We start from the raw sequence: 19,351 nt of genomic DNA, 5'->3' as shown, positions 1-19,351 counted from the left end.
TCTCCCCACACTGTGCATGATAATCAAGGTGGGCCACTTCCAGCATAAATCCAAGTTTAACCAGAACGTCTGGGGGGGGGGGAGGAAAAAACAAGGGGAAATAGGCTACCTTGCATAATGACTTAGCCACTCCCAGTCTCTATTTAAGCCTAAATTAATAGTATCCAATTTGCAAATGAATTCCAATTCAGCAGTTTCTCGCTGGACTCTGGATTTGAAGTTTTTTTGTTGTAAGATAGCGACCTTCATGTCTCTGATTGCATGACCAGAGAGATTGAAGTGTTCTCCGACTGGTTTATGAATGTTATAATTCTTGACATCTGATTTGTGTCCATTTATTCTTTTACGTAGAGACTGTCCAGTTTGACCAATGTACATGGCAGAGGGGCATTGCTGGCACAATAGCTTTAGATAAGCTATTACCAGCAGGAGAGTGGGGTGGGAGGAGGTATTGTTTCATGGTGTCTGTGTATATAATGTCTTCTGTGATTTCCACAGTATGCATCCGATGAAGTGAGCTGTAGCTCACGAAAGCTCATGCTCAAATAAATTGGTTAGTCTCTAAGGTGCCACAAGTCCTCCTTTTCTTTTTACAGATTGAAGTGTCACTAGAGGTGGTTTTGGAATTAATTGAGAAACTTAACAGTAACAAGTCACTGAGACCAGATGGCATTCACCCAAGAGTTCTGAAAGAACTCAAGTGTGAAATTGGGGAATAATTAACTACGGTTTGTAACCTGTCCTTTAAATCAGCTACAGTACCCAGTGACTGGAAGATAGCTAATGTAAGGCCAATATTTAGGAAAGGCTCTAGAGGTAATCCTGGCAATTACAGACCGGTAAGTCTAACATCAGTACTGGGCAAATTAGTTGAAACAACAGTAAAGAATAAAATTGTCAGACACATTGAAGAACATAAATTGTTGTGCAAAAGTCAACATGGTTTCTGTAAAGGGATATAATGTCCTACTACTCAGAGTTCTTTGAGGGGGTCAACAAACATGTGGAGAAGGGGGATTCAGTGGATATAGTGCACTTAGATTTCCAAAAAGCCTTTGGCAAGGTCCCTCACCAAAGGTTCTTATGTAAATTAAGTTGTCATGGGATAAGAGGGAAGATCCTTTCATTGATTGAGAACTGGTTAAAAGACAGGGAACAAAAGGTAGGAATAAATGGTAAATTTTCAGAATGCAGAGGGGTAACGAGTGGTGTTCCCCAAGGGTCAGTCCTAGGACCAATCCTCTTCAACCTATTCATAATTGATCTGGAGAAAGGGGTAAACAGTAAGGTGGCAAAGTTTGCAGATGATACTAAACTGCTCAAGATAGTTAAGACCAAAGCAGATTGTGAAGAACTTCAAAAAGTTCTCACAAAACTCAGTGATTGGGCAACAAAATGGCAAATGAAATTTAATGTGGATAAATGTGAAGTAATGCACATTCGAAAAAATAACCCCAACTATACATACAATGTAATGGGGGCTAATTTAGCTACAACTAATCAGGAGAAAGATCTTGGAGTCATCCTGGATAGTTCTCTGAAGGCATCCAAGCAGTGCTCAGAGGCAGTCAAAAAAGCAAATGGGATGTTAGGAATCATTAAAAAAGGGGTAGAGAATAAGACTGAGAATATCTTATTGCCTTTATATAAATCCAGGGTACGCCCACATCTTGAATACTGCGTATAGATGTGGTCCCCTTATCTCAAAAAAGATATACTGGCATTAGTAAAGGTTCAGAAAAGGGCAACCAAAATGATTAGGGGTGTGGAACTGGTCCTATATGAGGAGAGATTAAAGAGGCTAGGACTTTTCAGCTTGGAAAAGAGGAGACGAAGGGGGGATATGATAGAGGTCTATAAAATCATGAGTGTTGTGGGAAAAGTGAACAGGAAAAAGTTATTTACTTGTTCCCATAATAGAAGAACTAGGGGCCACCAAATGAAATTAATGGGTAGCAGGTTTAAAACAAATAAAAGGAAGTTCTTCTTCACTCAGCGCACTGTCAACCTGTGGAACTCCTTGCCTGAGGAGGTTGTGAAGGCTAGGACTATAACAGGGTTTAAAAGAGAACTGGATAAATTCATGGAGGTTAAGTCCGATAATGGCTATTAGCCAGGATGGGTAAGGAATGGTGTCCCTAGTCTCTGTTTGTCAGAGGGTGGAGATGGATGGCAGGAGAGAGATCACTTGATCATTACCTGTTAGGTTCACTCCCTCTGGGGCACCTGGCATTGGCCACTGTTGGTAGACAGGATACTGGTCTGGATGGACCTTTGGTCTGACCCAGTATGACCATTCTCATTTTCTTGCGTTTAGTGTAGACAAGGCCTAAGAAACACAAAGGACTGAAATATCTGAGTCTTTGGGCATCTCAGGAACTCAAAGTGTAACAATTTTCATAACTGGACACAGAGAATGCAGATCCCTGTTCTTAAAAATGTTGAATAATTCTGCCATGTTCTAATCCCCATTCATTACTCTCGTCCAGGTTAGGGGTACGGTCAAAGGTTAGGGTTAAGGGATAGGGGTATTATGTGTGTGGCAACGAGTTAGAATTTAGGGTTAAATGTATTGTTATCATTAAGGGTTAGGGATTAGGGTTATGGGTATTTTAAGGTTACGGTTAAAATTAGGGTTAAAGCTTTAGGATTGGAGCATGGTTAGAAGCTGGAGAGTGGAAGTTGGGGTTAGGCCTCTTTTAGGGTTAGTGTTTTAAATTCGGGTTTAGGATTAGTGCTAAGCAGTTAGTGCTAGATTGGGGTAGGATTATGTTTGTAGTTACCCTTTTTTCTTAGGATTGTGGTTAGATAAATTGTTGTGGCAGGATAGAATTTAGGATTAGGGCTAGAGGTAGGATTAGAATTAGGATTAGGTTTCCATTAAGCATTAGGGTCAGAATTAAATTTTTGATTAGGGATAGGGATAGGATTAGGGGAAATTAGGGTTAGAGTTTTTGATTAGGGTTAGGAGTTGGTAATAGGGTTAAGCTAGGGTAATGTTACAGCTAAGGCTAGGGTTAAGGTGAGGGTTGTGGCAATTATTAGGTTAGGTTTAAGGTTAAAGTTGGTGTTATGTTTAGGATTAGGATTTTGGCATTAGGTTATGGCTCTGGGGGAATTAGGGCAAGGTTTCGGGATAAAGTTTCAGAATTAATAGCGGGTTGGGAGCTAGGTTTAGTGTTAGGATTTTGAGTTAGGATTTAAGATTATGGTTAGGGCTGAGCACTAAGGTTGCTCACAATTTTAAAGGAAACCAGGAAACACAGGATCATAGTGGATCAGGCTCCACCTAGACCAGTATTCTGTCTCCAGAAGTAGCCAGTACAAGACGCTTCAGAGGAAGGTCCAAGGGACCCTTCGCTGGATCGATATGTGGGAACCTGCCCTTAGGGGAAATTTCTTTCTACACCCCACCCCACTCATACAACATTATTTTATACCCAGGAGCAGGAAGTTTACTTCCTTTACTCACTCAGTATTTTAATTGACCCCTCAGTTTTTATTGTGGGAAAAACTAAGTGACCCTATAAAAACCCCTCTCTACTACTTCCAGTGTGAAGTCCAGAGAGGGGGAAAGTATTCCAGCTGTCCTGAGAAATATTCCCCATTGGTTAACAGATTAGCACACAGGGGGTCGCTGTTACACCTGTGAGGCCTAGTCCATTTGTCTGTGTGAGGTTCCTAGAAGGTATGTATGGCGAGTTGACAAAGGAACTTGGGTGTGGTGAAGCTGAACATGCTTTCAGGTGCCTACAAAAATCTTTGGGATTCACAAAACTCAAGTTGGGTGCTCAGGCTTCCTAAAGAATGAGCTGGGAGAGACAGACACCTCCGAATGGGATCCACAAAAGCCAGCAGGCTAGGCGGCTCCTCCTGTAAACTAGCCAACAGGGAGATACCAAGCTGAGTGGTGTGTGTGCTAAGCCCGGCCTCTCTCCGGGATATATTGGTGTCTAAATCTGGGCCGTAGGGACATGCCTCTCTCTGAGATTATTATTTGCAAACCTTCTCTTGCCATTAAGCTGCGGGGGAGGAAGGAGGAGGTCCCTTGTAACTTTTAACTCAATAGTTAAGCTACTCACTGGGCTATGGGACATTCTGGGCTGGGGGAGGGACCTCAGTGTCTTCTACTGAAGCTGTTCCACTGTGAATAAGTTATTTGAAAAAGTCTATTGGAGCAGAGGCACTGCGTGTCCCCCCCAGGTAAGTCCTCCCCTCACCAGGCTACAGACTTATTCTCTCCCCCGCCCCCATGGCCATGAATCTTTCAGTGTTTATTCACTGGGGAACAGCTCTTTAAGGCCAGTTGAGGGATCTCCCCCCTCCCCGAATATCCCAAAGCCCAGCAGTTGGGATACTCACCTACAGGGTAACAGATCCCTGTTCAAATCTCTTCTGCTGCTCAGGTGGAAGGGGGGACTTGAACCAGGAGTCTCCGACATCCCAGGTGAGTATCGTAAAGACTGGGATAAAAGTAAAGAGGAGGGGCTGCTCCTCTCTCCCAGCTTGTATTTAAAATGCCTACGGTGGCCGATCCGACAGGTGAGGTCTGGGCACACTTACTGGGCAGGACCCAGCAGGTGAGTTAGGTGCAGGATCACCCCATCTTCCTCCATCTTGAGAATCACTCTGGGGTTTAGGCCTCCGCCTCCTGTCATGGCAGTGTGCATCCTGATAGGAAAAAACACAAAACAACTGCCCCCCCCCCCCGAGCACAAACTTTTACTGAATAAATTTAGGCACTGAGAGATTTTAGGCCACGACAGGCCTTGGGGGCATCTGAACGAGGATTTTGTGAATCCCAAAAAGGCTTGATTCTGGGATTTAGGCACCTACTTGTCACTTTAGGTGCCTAAGTCCCTTTGTGAATCTGCCCTTAGCTGCGTTCAGATGGAGAGAGGCGCCTCGAGGGATTCAATGAGAGTTAGGCATCTAGGAGATTTTGAAATACCAGAAAGCCTCTATATTGCCTCATTAGCCACCTTAGGACCTATAATAATCAGACCCTCAATGACTTGCCCAAAGTCACCCAGGAAATTTGTGGCAGAGCATGTACTCAAAGGCAGATTAATTTGTATCTTTTGGGGGCAATTTTCAAAACCCTGTAACTCTCCCCTAATTCAGACACCAGAGAATGTCTCATGCTCAGAACTCCGCCGGAGAGACCCCGGGTGAAATACCCGAGGGGAGGCCTCAGATTTTCACAAGAGATGAGCGCTTGGTTTTCTTGCTTGTGTCATTATTGTTTTACATCCACTAGAGGGCGCTCTACACCGTCACATCATCCCTGTTTTACAGTACGTTGTGTACGTGTATTAAAGAAACTTGGAACCAGAAGCTGAGTGAGTCTGCTCGTTGTGTGGCGTCACCAGCTGAGAGGAAGGACAGAAAGTTCAGGGAGGAAGCAGGTTTCATCTTTAGGACATGAATGGTCATTCTCAAAAACGCAGAGGAGGAGGAGATATTCTCTTCCTAGCTGCAGATCGTAGTAACAACACAAGGGTAACCTGAATCTGCAAAATGCTCTTGTTCCTGGCTGTACAGCTCTGGCTTCTGCTTCCACAGTCAGGTGAGAGTAATAACTTTCGTTTGAAGTAAAGGCATTTGCAAAGACAAAAATAAAGGTCTCTGAACAAAGAAATCGTAGGAGGAATTTTGTTTTCTTTTGCAAAGAGACAGCCAGGTTAGCATCACAAACCAAGTCATCAGTGTGCTGGGAATAGAGAGAGATGTTTTTGACGAGTGATTCAGACCTATACGATACCGGCTGAACTTTTCACAGGAGCATAAGGGAGTGAGGGATCCAAGTCCCACTGAGTTTAAAAGTTCCAGCCGTACATACAGAGATATTTAAAGTCTCTCTTTCCCGCCACAGGTCTTGCACAAAGTGACTCCGTGGACCAGTCTCCTCCCGAAGTGAGAAGCTCAGAGGGACAAAGTGTAACTTTACAGTGTAATTTCACCACCCGTGACCCAAGCCCGTATCTGTTTTGGTACCGGCAGTATCCGAACCAGCCTCCCCAGCATATACTGACTAAAACGAAGTTTGATGCTCCGGATCAGACGCTTGTCCAGGGAAAATTCTCAGCATCTTTGTACATGGGTAATAAGACGGTTCCCTTCAAGATTGAGGCTGTTACTCAACAGGAGAGCGCTGTGTATTATTGTGCTCTGAGACCCACAGTGGGGGAGAACTTCATCTCCACTCGTACAAGAAGTCAGCTGGGGGTTGTTTATGGCAACATGATAGAATCATAAACACAGGGCTGGAAGGGGCATCGAGAGGCATCTGGTCCAGCCCCCTGTGATGAAGCAGGACCAAATGTACTTGGATCATCCTGGACAGGTGTTTGTCTGATCTGTTCTTTAAAAAGCAACTGTTTTTTTCCCCTGATATTCTGTTAATCTTCTCTAACAAACTTTAGTTCCTTCACTTTGCCCTACTGTATATTCCTCTGATTTTTTACTATTAATGAAGATTATCTGGCTTAAAATACATTTCATATTGAAAAGACTGTAAGCTATAAATGCCAAGTGCTAGAACAAGGGTACCAAGTTAGTTTAACTTTCAATAATATTTTGTCACTACCATAATTTCATATATTCAGGAACTCCCCTCCCGTGTTATGACATATATCAGGGAACGAGTTTATCAGAACAAGCCTGGCCCTTCTAGAGATGGGAACTCTGTCAATACACCTGGAACCGACAGGCTGCAAGGCGCGTGGCCGTGCATTCACACACCCCGCCCCATGAAACCGAATCCGCCTGAGCCCAGTTAGTCCAAGCCAACCCTCAATCAATCCAACCTGCCTGAACCCCATATCCCGCTGAACCGATCCCAACACGATCCAGTCAAACCCAACCCAAAGCAGCGCAACCTAACTCAATGAAATTCAACCCCAAACCCAGCTCGCGTGATTACCGCCCAAACCAACCGAATACAAAACAACGAAACCCGGTTCATTCCAACCAACCAACACACACACACATACACCCCATAACACAAACCCAGAGAAACCCAACCCAGTCGAATCCAGCACAGCCCAATTCAGAGAAACAAAAGCTCAAAACAGATGAAAATGGAACATTTTTCTCAGCAAGACTGAAGTCCTTTCCATTTCAATGAACGGCAACAGGTTGCTCTATTATTTCCCACTACCACCCGTCTCTCTGTCCCCCTCTCTGCCCAGGCACAGTTGAATACAGATCCCACTGTCTGTAACTACCCTAAAAGTTTACACCTGGAGGGCTGGTAGCAGGTTCTCAGTAAGCTAGAGGACTCTCAGAAGGGGAATTCCTGCAAAAGCTCAAATACTGGGATATTCAGGTTTCAAAGGGACACGCCGTGTTAGTCTGTTTCAGCAAAAAGGAGGAGTCCCGTGGCACCTTAAAGACTAACAAATTATTTGGGTATAAGCTTCTATGTTAGTCTTTAAGGTGACACAGGACTCCGCCTTGGTTCTTCGGATATTCAGGGAATCCTTTGAAGCCTTTGTGCATTAAGCCAGACTTTCCCTGAGTGAGCTCCGTGTGCGCACTCGGATGTAATTTATCCTCGGAGGGGAGGGGGTCTTTGGCGAGTGATTCAACTTGGATATTTAAATGTGATGTTTGTGGAAGCGGGAATTTTCGGAGAAACCAAAGCTAGAAGCGCAATTCCTATTGGGGAAAAAATCCGTGGGACTCCCTCCTCACTGTGCACCAGTAAACAAGAATTCTTGAGAAATTGGTCTTTGGGAAGTGGGGGTCCTAGATTTCTCCGACATGTAATTTACTCTATGTACAGCCAGTCACTGTACTTCCTACTTCATGTAACCGCTTGCAAAGAGAGTCGCACTTCCCAGCAAACCAAGACACGCTAAAGAAGGTCTGAGGAAGGCAAGGACGCCGTTCAGAAGGGAAACCAACCACGCTTCATTTCCTGTGGGCTAGGAAGGGCTCTGAGTTCCACATATGCCCCTTATTAGGCCAGTGTCTGAAGAAATTGGGCGAGTCTATCACACTGAGGCAGGACGCTGTCTCTTCAGGGCTGAAGGGCTCAGTACGGAATTGAAATCGGAGCCACTTTGCTTAAAACTATGAGCAAAAGTGTGATGTTCGGCGTTTTTGTTTTCACTCTATATCCAGGTAGTTGGTCATAGAGTTCGTCCCATCTCTCTCTCTCTCTCTCTCTCTCTCTCTCTCTCTCTCTGTACACACACACAGCCTCCCTATTCCCATCTATCTCTCCCTCTCAAAGCTTATGCTCAAATAAATTTGTGAGTCTCTAAGGTGCCGCAAGTACTCCTTTTCTTTTTGCGAATACAGACTAACACGGCTGCTACTCTGAATCCCTCTCTTTGCAGTCTCTCTTTCTGTCCCCCTTCTCCTCTCTCTGAATCTTCCAGTCCAAGGTTATCGTAGTGAGCGCTCGGACTGCATACAACTAGTACATTTTATGTCTTGTTGCAGGTGCTGTGCTGGGTGACCGTGACTCGCTCCAGCCCAGGGAACCCCAGATGTCTGGAGCTGAAGGCGGCTCCGTGACCCTCAGCTGTTCTTATGAAACCAGCTACCTTGCTGGTGTCTATCTCTACTGGTACCGTCAGTATCCGAACCGCGCCCCGCAGTACATCCTGCGGAGAGGGACGAAGGAAGTCAGCTCCGTCAGTGATACCGCAGACTTCGCCCAGGAGAGGTTTTCTTCCCAGGCTGGTGGCAGCTCCACAGCTCTGAACATCACAGCCCTGGAGCTGGCAGACACAGCGGTGTATTATTGCGCCCTGCAGCGGGCACAGTGACACAGCCACACAGCAGAGCTGTACAAAAACCCTCCTCTTCCCTTCACCTTCAGGGGCTCTGCATGGAAGAGGGACCAGAGAGAACGTCCCCATGACCCTGCATTCGTCCCCAGTGAGGGATGCAGCGCTGGGCCACAGCTCAGACACACAGGTGCTGTCCTCCCTGTCAGCATCTCGCTGATACATTTCAGAATGTGTACACACACACACACACACACACACACACACACACACACACACACCTCTCTTGAAAATGCCACTCATCAAAACAAATGGATACACGCATTCACAAATACCTGTGATTGAATGGAGGCCTTCCTTCCTCGGGCTCTTAAATCCCAGCCCAAATGTTTAAACGCAGCGGGGTCTGTCTCTACCAGTGTCTGGGCAGCTCCCAGCACAATGGGGCCCCGATGCCGGCAGAGGCTAAAAGTAGCCGCAGGGCCCTGCGTCCTCCTCGTGCCCCTCACTCATCACAGAACTTCGGCCATTTACACAACTACTTAATGACAGGAGACTCAAAGATCCAAAAAGTTAAAGCCATGTGACCATTAAAACATGATGTTGACAATTCATATGTCAAAGTAAACAGACTTAATCAAACCCCAATAAGTTTCAAAGCAGTATTTTTCTTAACTGAATTTTACAGCGAAGCAAAGGATTATCAAGGGAAATACTTGTACCTGGGTTTGTGTGGCATACGGTGAAATCCACATTTTTTGACCTTTACTGCTAAAAAACTAATCCTTCCAAACTGACATATAAGGCTTACAGAGGACTTATTTCATGGATTTATTTGGCAAAGTTTTATGGCTGGCTGGCTGCCAGCCGGATGCCAACTCTCCTGTTATTCCAGCCGGGTTTGGGACTGGCTATGGCAGAGTTATAACCACTAATACTCACAGTAATTTACACTAAGCAGGTTTTAAATGGTGAATTCTAGTGAGAAGATTTTTTTCCTCAGGAAGCAAAGAAACACTTTCCCCAGACTCCTGTAACTAAGGAATGGCTTGTAGGAACAATCCAATCTTTAAAATAATCTCTTCTGGAGACAAGTAACACAGAGATACACAGATTTTCAAGGTCAAAAGGAAGCATTATGCACATGCAGGTTGACCTCCTGCATAACAGGGGCTGGATAATTTCTCTCAATGACGCCTGCACCAAACCAACAGCTGATGATTCCTCTAGAGAAACATGAGAAATTCCATGCGAAAATAAGCCTCCCCCCGTCTAGAGAAATATCTGAATGGCTCATAGAAGAGAGGTCCATCAACAGCCAGTAGCCAAGATGGTCAGGGATGCAGCCCCATGCTCTTGATGTCCCTAAGCCTCTCTGACATCCAGAAGCTGGGACTGGACGACAGGGGACGGATCACTCGATAATTGTCCTGTTCTGGTCATTCCCTCTGAAGCACCTGGCACTGGCCACTGTTGGAAGAGAGGACACTGGGCTAGATGGACCTTTGGCCATACTGGGCCAGACCATTCTTACGTTTTCTAGCTGCTTTGTCAAAATTACTGGCTTGATTTATTGTGTCCACAAGGGGGCGCGCCTGACGTTCTGGGAATTACATTTTAGGTTGTGTTTTATTTTAAATCCAACACTCCCCTGGATAGCATCTCTTTCGGGACTCTCGTGTCATAAAGAGGAGAAGGAAGAGGGGGAAGGCACAGAGAGGGCTCTTTGACAGCACTCACTTTCTTTTCAGAAACAAAACAGGAGGAAGAATTATTTTTATAATCGGATAAAGGGCCTAGCTGTTATCTTTATGACCCGTCTCTGCCGAGTTCAGTTCCTTCTGCTCTTCCCATGTCCGGGAGGATCTCTCCGTTTCTATCCCTGTGTCGTGTTAGAGCCACCGTCCTGTGCAAACCGAGCCCGATGCGTTGTTATCTCAGTTATATAAATGCGAGTTAATAAATGCACGAATTTACAACCTTTAAATCAAAATATTTGTTGTCATTAAAAGAAATCACCCCACAAATCTTGGAAAATCGTAACAGGATTTCCTGCAGCCGGAAACATGCTGTAGAAGACATTGGGCGAGGTTCTGATCTTTGTCCCATCACCGCAACTCTGGCCGGGTTCTTAGCTGCTGTGACGCGTTTCAGGTCCACTGAAATCAGCATCCATCCATCCAGCTCTCTTTGTCCTTCAGTCTTTCTTTTTAACCAGCTTCTTATGCAAGTAAGTCTCCCTGATGCCCTGGTCAGGCAAAGAAGTCCATTTCATGTCTAGTCATTTTATCCATTGGATAGTCACAGCTACAAACAAAACTTTTTGAAAGCTGGGGTGGGAAGAAGAGCCAGTTAGCAGACGGTTTCACAGAGAAATCGGAAGCAAACACCCTCTCCACTCCTCATTTCCTCTGGGGTTGGGCACTGGGGTCGGATCCGCCCCCCTCGACGTTTCAGGGAGGAATCTGGAATAGTTTAACACATTCAGCCAATGACCCCGTTGCTTCGCTGTTGTGTTTTCACTGCCCCTTTGTGAATCTCCAACCAGATCCGCTTTGCTCAAACCATGGGCACGAGTTTGATACTAAGCTTTTTTATAGTTACTCTGTGCCCAGGTAATTGTGATTTTTGGTTTTGTTCATGCAGCCCGTCCCATTGCTAAATAGTCTCTCCCTAAAACAGGAACCACTGCTTTTAACTATCCTTCCCCCGCTGCCCGCCTGCCTTTTGTTTGCAGGACTCTCCTCTTCTCTGTATGTCTGTCTTTTTATCTCGGTCTCTCAGCTTTCTTTTCTTCCATACGCGCTCTCTCTCTCTCTCTCTCTCTCTCTCTCTCTCTCTCTCTCTCTCTCTCTCTCTCTGTGTGTGTTTAGGTTGGGCACTCTGATGGTATATAACTGGTGTATTTTTTGTTGCAGGTGCTGTACTGGGTGAATCGATCCAGTCCAGCAAACCCGAAGTGTCTGCAGGAGAAGGGGACAATGTGACACTCAGCTGTTCTTACAATACCAGCTACTCTGATGTCTCTCTCTACTGGTACCGTCAGTTTCCTGACCAAGGCCCGCAGTACGTTCTCCGAACAGGTGCCAAGGCATACAGCTCTGTCCGGGATTTTGCAGAGTTTGCCAAGAAGAGATTTACTCCCCAGGCTGATGACACCTCTACAGTTGTGACTATCACAGCCTTGGAGCTGGCAGACACAGCGCCGTATTACTGCACCCTGCAGAGGGCCCAATGACAGAGCCTCATCCCAGAGCTGTGCAAATACCCTCCCGTACCTCACATTAAATTGTCCCCTGTATCTTTTCTCTCTCCTCTGCAAACTCTTTGAGGCAGGGGTAGCATTAAGAGGTTGCATAGGACCTAGTACAATGGGGCCCCACTCTCCCCGCGTCTGTCTCCTCCTGTTGTCTCTTGTCTTATACTCAGATTGTGAGATCTTGGGACAGGGACTCTTTTGTTTTATATTTGTACAGCCCCTGGCACCATGGGGTGTTGGTCCATGACTGAAGGGTTCTACACATCCTCCTACTCAGTAATAGAATCCTTCAGTGTGCGTGTGTGTGTGACTGTTTTACAGTGAAGAGCTGTCAGGAGATATCTCACTGACCAGGAGCTAGGAACAGGTAAGGAAGGGAAATGCTGGGAAATCCACCTTGGAAATCTGTCTATGCCATAGAAGTGAGAAAGTTAAAATCTCTCAGCTTGGATGAAGTTTGTAAGAGACTCAAGGAAGAAGACCCTGGAAGAAAATTATAAACGGTCATGGAGAAGCAGACCCTGTCCCTAGCCATTGTGATCCTCAAAAACTGTAATAATTGTGGAAAGGATGTCTGAAGGGAGCCTAAGGCAATGTGTGTTAGGCACCTTTAAAAGCCCCACTAGGAACCTGGTTGTATCTTTAGGTGCCTAAAAGCTTTTGAAAATCTGACCCTAAATGACTTATCCGAGGTCAAATGGGGAATCTGTGGAAGAACAGGGAACTTAACCCAGATTTCCACTGTCCCAGGCTAGTGCACTCTGTGAGATATATGCCTTTTTTTTTTTTTTTTTGCATTTTTGGGAGATCTTACTGTATTAAATGTATGCCTCACTGCGGGCCAGGGACTGTATGCAATTCACTGGGGGAAGGGAGACGACAGCTCCCTTGGGACATGAGAACAATGGGGGTGAGAGGAAGTCATGAGGCAAATTCCCTCAGCTTCTAACACATCCCAGTATGCACCATCTCCTGCGGAGACTTGCAGGCACTGGTTCAAGCTGGATGCAGTGCACCCCAGCCCACAGAGAGTGGATTTTTAATAAACATCCCGAGATTAAAACTGACTCAGGGCCTTTTTTCCTGATCAAGCAAACAGACAGGCCCCTTCTGTCCAATGGGGAGTACCACTCCTTAGGGGAGGATTAGACAGAATGACTTGCCAGAGCCCTTGTAGGGGTGTGGGGGTGTGTGTGTGAGTGAGTGAGAGATAGATCACTGATAAACTTATTATCTTGTGTGTAGGCTCCTTAGTTACTGTTAATACATTTTCTCAGCAATGATTTTACCTTAAGAATAAAGTGTGCTTGCTTAGAAAAAAAGTGGCGTGGTAATTGAAAACTGCAGGAAATTACCTTAGAAGAGAAAGCAAAGCAGAGGTGCTGGCCTGCTTGGGCAGTCTGTGTAACTGGGGACATCACAGTGTAGGCAGGGAGCTGCACCGCCTGGAAATACCCTGGTGAGGAGAGAGAGACACACACTTTTCTCTCCAAGAAAGTTAACCGCTGTGGAACCAGAAGCTGGAGAGAGGTGCCTGGAACATGGAGGGGGAATATAGATGCAGTTGCCCAGAACTGTGACCAGTGGACCATCCGTCCTCTCTTAGGAGGATAGTCTGGGGCCCACAAAGTGGCCTAAGGGCGTTAGGCACTACAGTCCAACTCAAGATTTTGCAGCAGGCAGGTTTTGAAAGATCACTGTGAACCATGGATAGAAAAATGTTTTAAGACGTGCTGCATTATTAATGTCATCCAAGCCCCTTAGCTCTGAAAATGGCTTTCATGAAACCTCTCTAGGCTGCATGCACTGCTTCTCTGGGAAGACACCATCCATGAGACACGCCAGCAGAAAATAAGTTATTTCTCCCCATCAGCGGGCTGAGAATGCTTTTCTTGCTCCCCCTCCACTTTTCTACAGAGGGCGCTCCAGAGCAGCGCATCCCATAGTATTTTCTTGGTTTTACAATGTTACTTTAGTCCCAGGCGGGGACAGCACGGCCACAAAGAGGTCGCAGAAAGAGCAGGTTCCATACTTATAATGCCAACGGTTAAATGAGAAGCAGCAGGCAGAAATCCTCTGTAAGTAATTGGTGAAGATAATCTGAAGTTATAAAATGCCCTGCTTGATTCTACATCTCCATCTTATTCTCCTGCTGTCAGGTGAGAGCCATTTTCATTGTGAAGCAGCTGTATACATACTTCAGAACCTCAGCCTTTGTAATGTTTGGCCAGTAAAATGCAATCTCTAAAAAAACAAAACCGAAAACATATGGGGATTTTATGTAATTATTTTGGCAAGCACTAGAATTGTATTAAAAATCAAGTTTTCGCTCATCAGATGTGCCTTGAATGATAGATAGATATTACAGAAGAAAAAAAAAGGATGGATAAAAATGTGTTTCAAGACCTTTCCCCCCTTTGCAGGTATTGTTGAAAGTTATTCTGTGTCCCAGTCACCTCCGGAGCTGAGAAACTCCGCTGGACACAATGCAACATTACAGTGTAACGTCTGCACGACAGACAGAAGCCCCTATCTGTTTTGGTACCCAAGCCAACCTCCCCAGCACGTACTGGCAGCTTTCAGGTCTGCTAATGAGACCAGGTTTGCCCCTGGGAAATTCTCAGCAGTGTTGTATTTGGAGGATAAAGATTATTCTATTAATAAGATGCGTCTGACCTTGGAAATTGAAGAGGTGTCTCTCCAGGACTCCTCCGTGAACTACTGTGTTATCAGACCCCACTGTGGAGTAGGGTAATATCTGTACCTGTACAAAAAGGTAACGGTTTCTCAGGGCAACATAGTGTGGAAGGCACTGTGTTTTTCCGCTTGACAACGTCTTTGTCTAAGTTTGGTTCCATTCAGGCTTCCCACCCCGGCTGGATCTTATATATTTGCACTGTTAATGTTCGCTTTTTATTTAAATTAAGATACTTTTGCCATTTGAATGACTGAAGCCCTTAAGCACTATAAGGAGGGTGCAACTGTATTTTCACTTTCGATCATATTTCTTCCTGCTATCGCTTCATGTGTTGCTCACTGTTTACTACTCTGTCTGCTCCTAGATTCTTGGACCCAATCCGGGAAAACAGGTAGGCACCTGCTTTAGTCTCGCGGAAATAAATGGGCTACACACACGTTGCTTAAAAAATTAAATGGGTTTAAGGGCTTCACTGGGTCAGGATTTTAGTTTAAAACGCTGACGATATAAATGATTATTTAATATTTTCAGTCTCTATCCCTGTATAATATTATACCACCAAGCTCCTCTTGACCAAGCATGACTACTTATTATCTCAGTGATATTTACGAGGGTAGTTACATTCAGAAATTTGTCATGTTTTGATACCATATTTGTTGCCTTTGCAAAAATTTTCCTTGAGAAATTGGTTACCAAATGTTCTGAATTTGGAAACACCTGCCAAAAACCACTGGGTCAGATTCTGGTCTCTTTCACAGCAACGGAAGCCTGAGACAACTCCAGTGCTCCAGATCCTTATCTAGTGAAAGGCATTGTAGTTCTAGCAAAGCCAATGTCTGTCTGTCTGTGAGCAGGATGTGGGCAGGCAGCCCAGGGGTTAGAGACGGAGTGAGCATCCAGAAGACAGAGCCAAAGGGCAAAGCCAAAGTGAGGCGTGGAGCTGAGGCCCAGGGTAGGAGCAGGGCTGGAACAAGCCAGCCCAGAAGCTAAAGTAGCAGCCCTGGGAAAGGATTTGGGCAACTCCTGGACTGTTGCTGCTGCTGGGTTTAAGAGCTGGTCTGCTGACTCTTCCAGCCAATCCGGGTGTGTTGTCTGCGAGGCAGGCCAGCTGCCTGTTGTCCACTGCAGGCCAGCTGTGCTCTTTAGGATTCCCAGACACTGGATCTGCTGCCAGTCCTCTTTCTTTCTTTCTTTCTTTCTTTCTTTCTTTCTTTCTTTCTTTCTTTCTTAGTTTTCTCAGTTACCTATTAACGAGAAAACAGAGCGCTGACTAAATGCACCTGAGGTCACCAGAGAGCTCAATCTCTTTCCTATACCCTGACAATTACAAAAAAACAAACAGCAACAAACCAGGACTTTTTCTAGAAGTGGGATGTGGGGGGAGATCCCCAGGTGAATTAGGAGAAGGAAGTAAACATGATGTTACAGTGAGGTCAGCCGCAAACCCCAGCACCCTTTGCTTCCTGGGAAGCTGTGTGTCCAGATCCGCCCCAGAGAGGGGTAAGGCAGAATCTGGGTCAGGTTTTAACATTCGAAGCGCTTTCTGCAGAGTGTGGAGGTTTGAACGCCTCTCAGTGGAACTACCGGGGGCCTCTTATCTCAAACAATGAAGAAGTGTTTGCTTCTGAGCCTCTTCCTAGCGACTCGGTGTCCAGGTAATCGTTGTTTTAGCTTTGTTCGGGCAACTTGCCTCACTGCTTATGAATCTGTCTCATACCAAGTTGCATCCTTAATTATTTTTCTACCAGCTGTCTCTTTCTTTCCCTCACTCTGCCTTTCTCCGTCTGTCTGTCTGTCTGTCTGTCTCACTCTCTCTCTCTCTCTCTCTCTCTCTCTCTCTCTCTCTCTCTCTCAGAAGAGTGCGCTCAGACTATCTAATCTAATCTATCTATCCCTCCCCCCATACACCCTCTCTATCTATCTGTCTATCCCCACACACCCCCTCTTTCTGTCTACACATCCCCTCTATCTAGCCCCATCCACACTCCCCCCATCTATCGGGAGTATTTCGTTTTGTTGCAGGTGCTGTGTCGGGCAATTCCATCCAATCCATTGAACCCGACGTGTCTGTCATAGAAGGAGACCCTGTGGCACTCAGCTGCTCCTACAGCACCAGCTATAGCGGTGTCTCTCTCCACTGGTACCGCCAGAGCCCCCGCCAAGCCCCTCAGTACATTCTCCAGAGAGGCGCGAAGGGAAGCACCATCAGTGACCACGCAGATTTTGCCCGGAGGAGGTTCACTTCTGACACGAACGCCACTTCTACAGTTCTGACCATCGCAGACCTGGAGCTGGCGGACGAAGCTGTGTATTATTGTGCGTTGAATGAGACACAGTGAGAGAGCCCCCGGAGACAGCTGCACAAAAACCCTCCCACATCCCTCACTTGCATTCTTCCCCATCTGTCTTGGCTGTTGAGTTTGAAAAACCTTTGAAGCAGGAGCTGTCCCTCACTAGGTGTCTGTGCAGCCCCCTGCCTGACAGGGCCAGCCCAGATCTCAGTTTTATTGTCTAGGTGCCATCACCATGACCGTCAATTTCCAACTGTGTGCTAGGAAATACTTGGTCTCAGCGTTTTAATCTGATTTCGGGTTTTGAACAGCAGATTCCCATTAAAAATGAACAGGGACGGATATAATAGATTGACAGATTTTAAAAACCAGAAGGCACCGATCTGATCGAATCTGACTCCTGCATAGCACAGGTCAGAGAATGTCATCTCACAAGTCCTGCTTTCAGGAAAACATTTTCAAAAATTCCTTTTGACAATGGAGCACTATAGAATTGCAAGCGCTCCCGTGACAGCGCTTTGATGTGTGAGTGTGGTGGCGCTCAAACTTGCTGCTCTGGGTGTGTGTGTGTGGGGGGGGGGTGATTTTTCAGGGGTTAGAGCAAGTTAAAGCGCTATAGAATGATAAGTGTAGGCAAATATACCTTTTACTGGGCACCTCACGGCCCCATAAAATGTATTTATTTTCACATCGTTTCCGTGATATAAGGCAGCACCATGATCTTCATTTTGGGGATGAGGTCCTGAAGCACAGAGAACTAACAAGTCACCCACCCAAGGTCACACAGATAGTCTTTGGTAGAGCAGGGACGAGAATCGTGCAAAGTTACAGCGCTGCTCAGAGAGCGCAGAAAGAAAACTGCAGTGGTGTGTTCACACCGACAGCTGCCTGCACGACAGCGTGTTCACACTGGCAGCATTCACTGCGCTTTTCAGAGCGGTGCACTCTGGGCAGCTGTCCCACAGAGCACCTCTTTCTCTTTTGCTGCTAAGACTTGTGGGAAGGCGGAGGGGACCAAGGGACATGCTGGGTCCTGTCCCAATGCCCCGTGGTGTATTGCTTCACATCCCATCAGTCCCTGTGCTTCCGTCCCCATTTGGCGCCATCTTTCAATGGTTTGTGTGCTGCAGGCTCTGCTTCTTTCTGGCTGCAGGAATGGATCCCGAGCTGTTGACCAGGATGCTGCTTGTACTAACCAACACTTCACAAGTGGCCGTGGAGTTATTCCTTAAACTACAAAGGCAAGAGGAGTGCCATGTTGATCTCACCACATGTAGTAGCTTTGACATGAGATTGCTTGTGGCATTCAGGGACATGCTCACTACCATGGAACCCCGCTTTTGGGCTTGGGAAACAAGCACTGAGTGGTGGGATCACATCGTGATGCACGGCTGGGGTGAGGCACAGGTCTACTGGGGGGCGCTGCAGACCTGCATATTAACCACCTTTGACTTTGTATTTTGTTGCTATGTACAGTACAACAGCTTTAACGTCACAAGGCGGGAAGGAAATTGAAGTGGGGCTTACAGAAAAAGCAGGGCTCGTGTTTACTTCATTCGCAGTCATTAAAAATAGATAAAGGAAACAACAAATAAATTAACAGAAGCGGGAGAAATCTTGTCTTGCTCGTTGCAGACACCAAGGGAGCTCGAGGTTAATTGAAGCTGCAGCGAGCATGAGGTGTCTACTAGTACAGCTCTATATTCTACTGTTGTTGTCAGGTGTTGTCCTAAATATAAAGGGAAGGGTAAACACCTTTAAAATCCCTCCTGGTCAGAGGAAAAACCCTTTCACCTGTAAAGGGTTAAGAAGCTAGGATAACCTTGCTGGCACCTGACCACAATGATCAATGAGGAGACAAGATACTTTCAAAGCTGGAGGGGGGAGAAACAAAGGGTCTGTGTCTGTCTGTGTGATGCTTTTGCTGGGGACAGAACAGGAATGGAGTCTTAGAACTGAGTAAGTAATCTAGCTAGATATGCGTTAGATTCTGTTTGTTTAAATGGCTGAGAAAATAAGTTGTGCTGAATGGAATGGATATTCCTGTCTTTGTGTCTTTTTGTAACTTAAGGTTTTGCCTAGAGGGATTCTCTATGTTTTGAATCTAATTACCCTGTAAGGTATTTACCATCCTGATTTTATAGAGGTGATTCTTTTTACTTTTACTTGTATTAAAATTCTTCTTGTAAGAAACTGAATGCATATTCATTGTTCTTAAGATCCAAGGGTTTGGGTCTGTGGTCACCTGTGCAAATTGGTGAGGATTTTTATCAAACCTTCCCCAGGAAGGGGGTGCAAGGTTTTGGTGAGGATTTTTGGGGGAAAGACGTTTCCAAACGGGCTCTTTCCTAATAAAATA

The 19,351-nt window shown here is 45.8% G+C and overlaps 2 gene segments (V, D, J or C); both read left to right on the top strand.

The window, feature by feature from the left end:
• Positions 1–7,666: 7,666 nt before the first annotated feature.
• On the top strand, positions 7,667–9,171 carry LOC119563603. The segment is given in 2 exon segments: positions 7,667–8,130; positions 8,455–9,171. Coding segments are annotated over 2 exon segments (378 nt in total).
• A 6,869-nt stretch (positions 9,172–16,040) lies between these two features.
• LOC119563604 lies at positions 16,041–18,038 on the top strand. The segment is given in 2 exon segments: positions 16,041–16,356; positions 16,724–18,038. Coding segments are annotated over 2 exon segments (366 nt in total).
• The last annotated feature ends 1,313 nt before the right edge of the window (positions 18,039–19,351 follow it).

The sequence above is a fragment of the Chelonia mydas genome, chromosome 13 (assembly GCF_015237465.2).
Source record: "Chelonia mydas isolate rCheMyd1 chromosome 13, rCheMyd1.pri.v2, whole genome shotgun sequence".
Taxonomy (NCBI): Eukaryota; Metazoa; Chordata; order Testudines; family Cheloniidae; genus Chelonia; species Chelonia mydas.
This window is presented reverse-complemented; position numbering and strand designations above follow the sequence as displayed.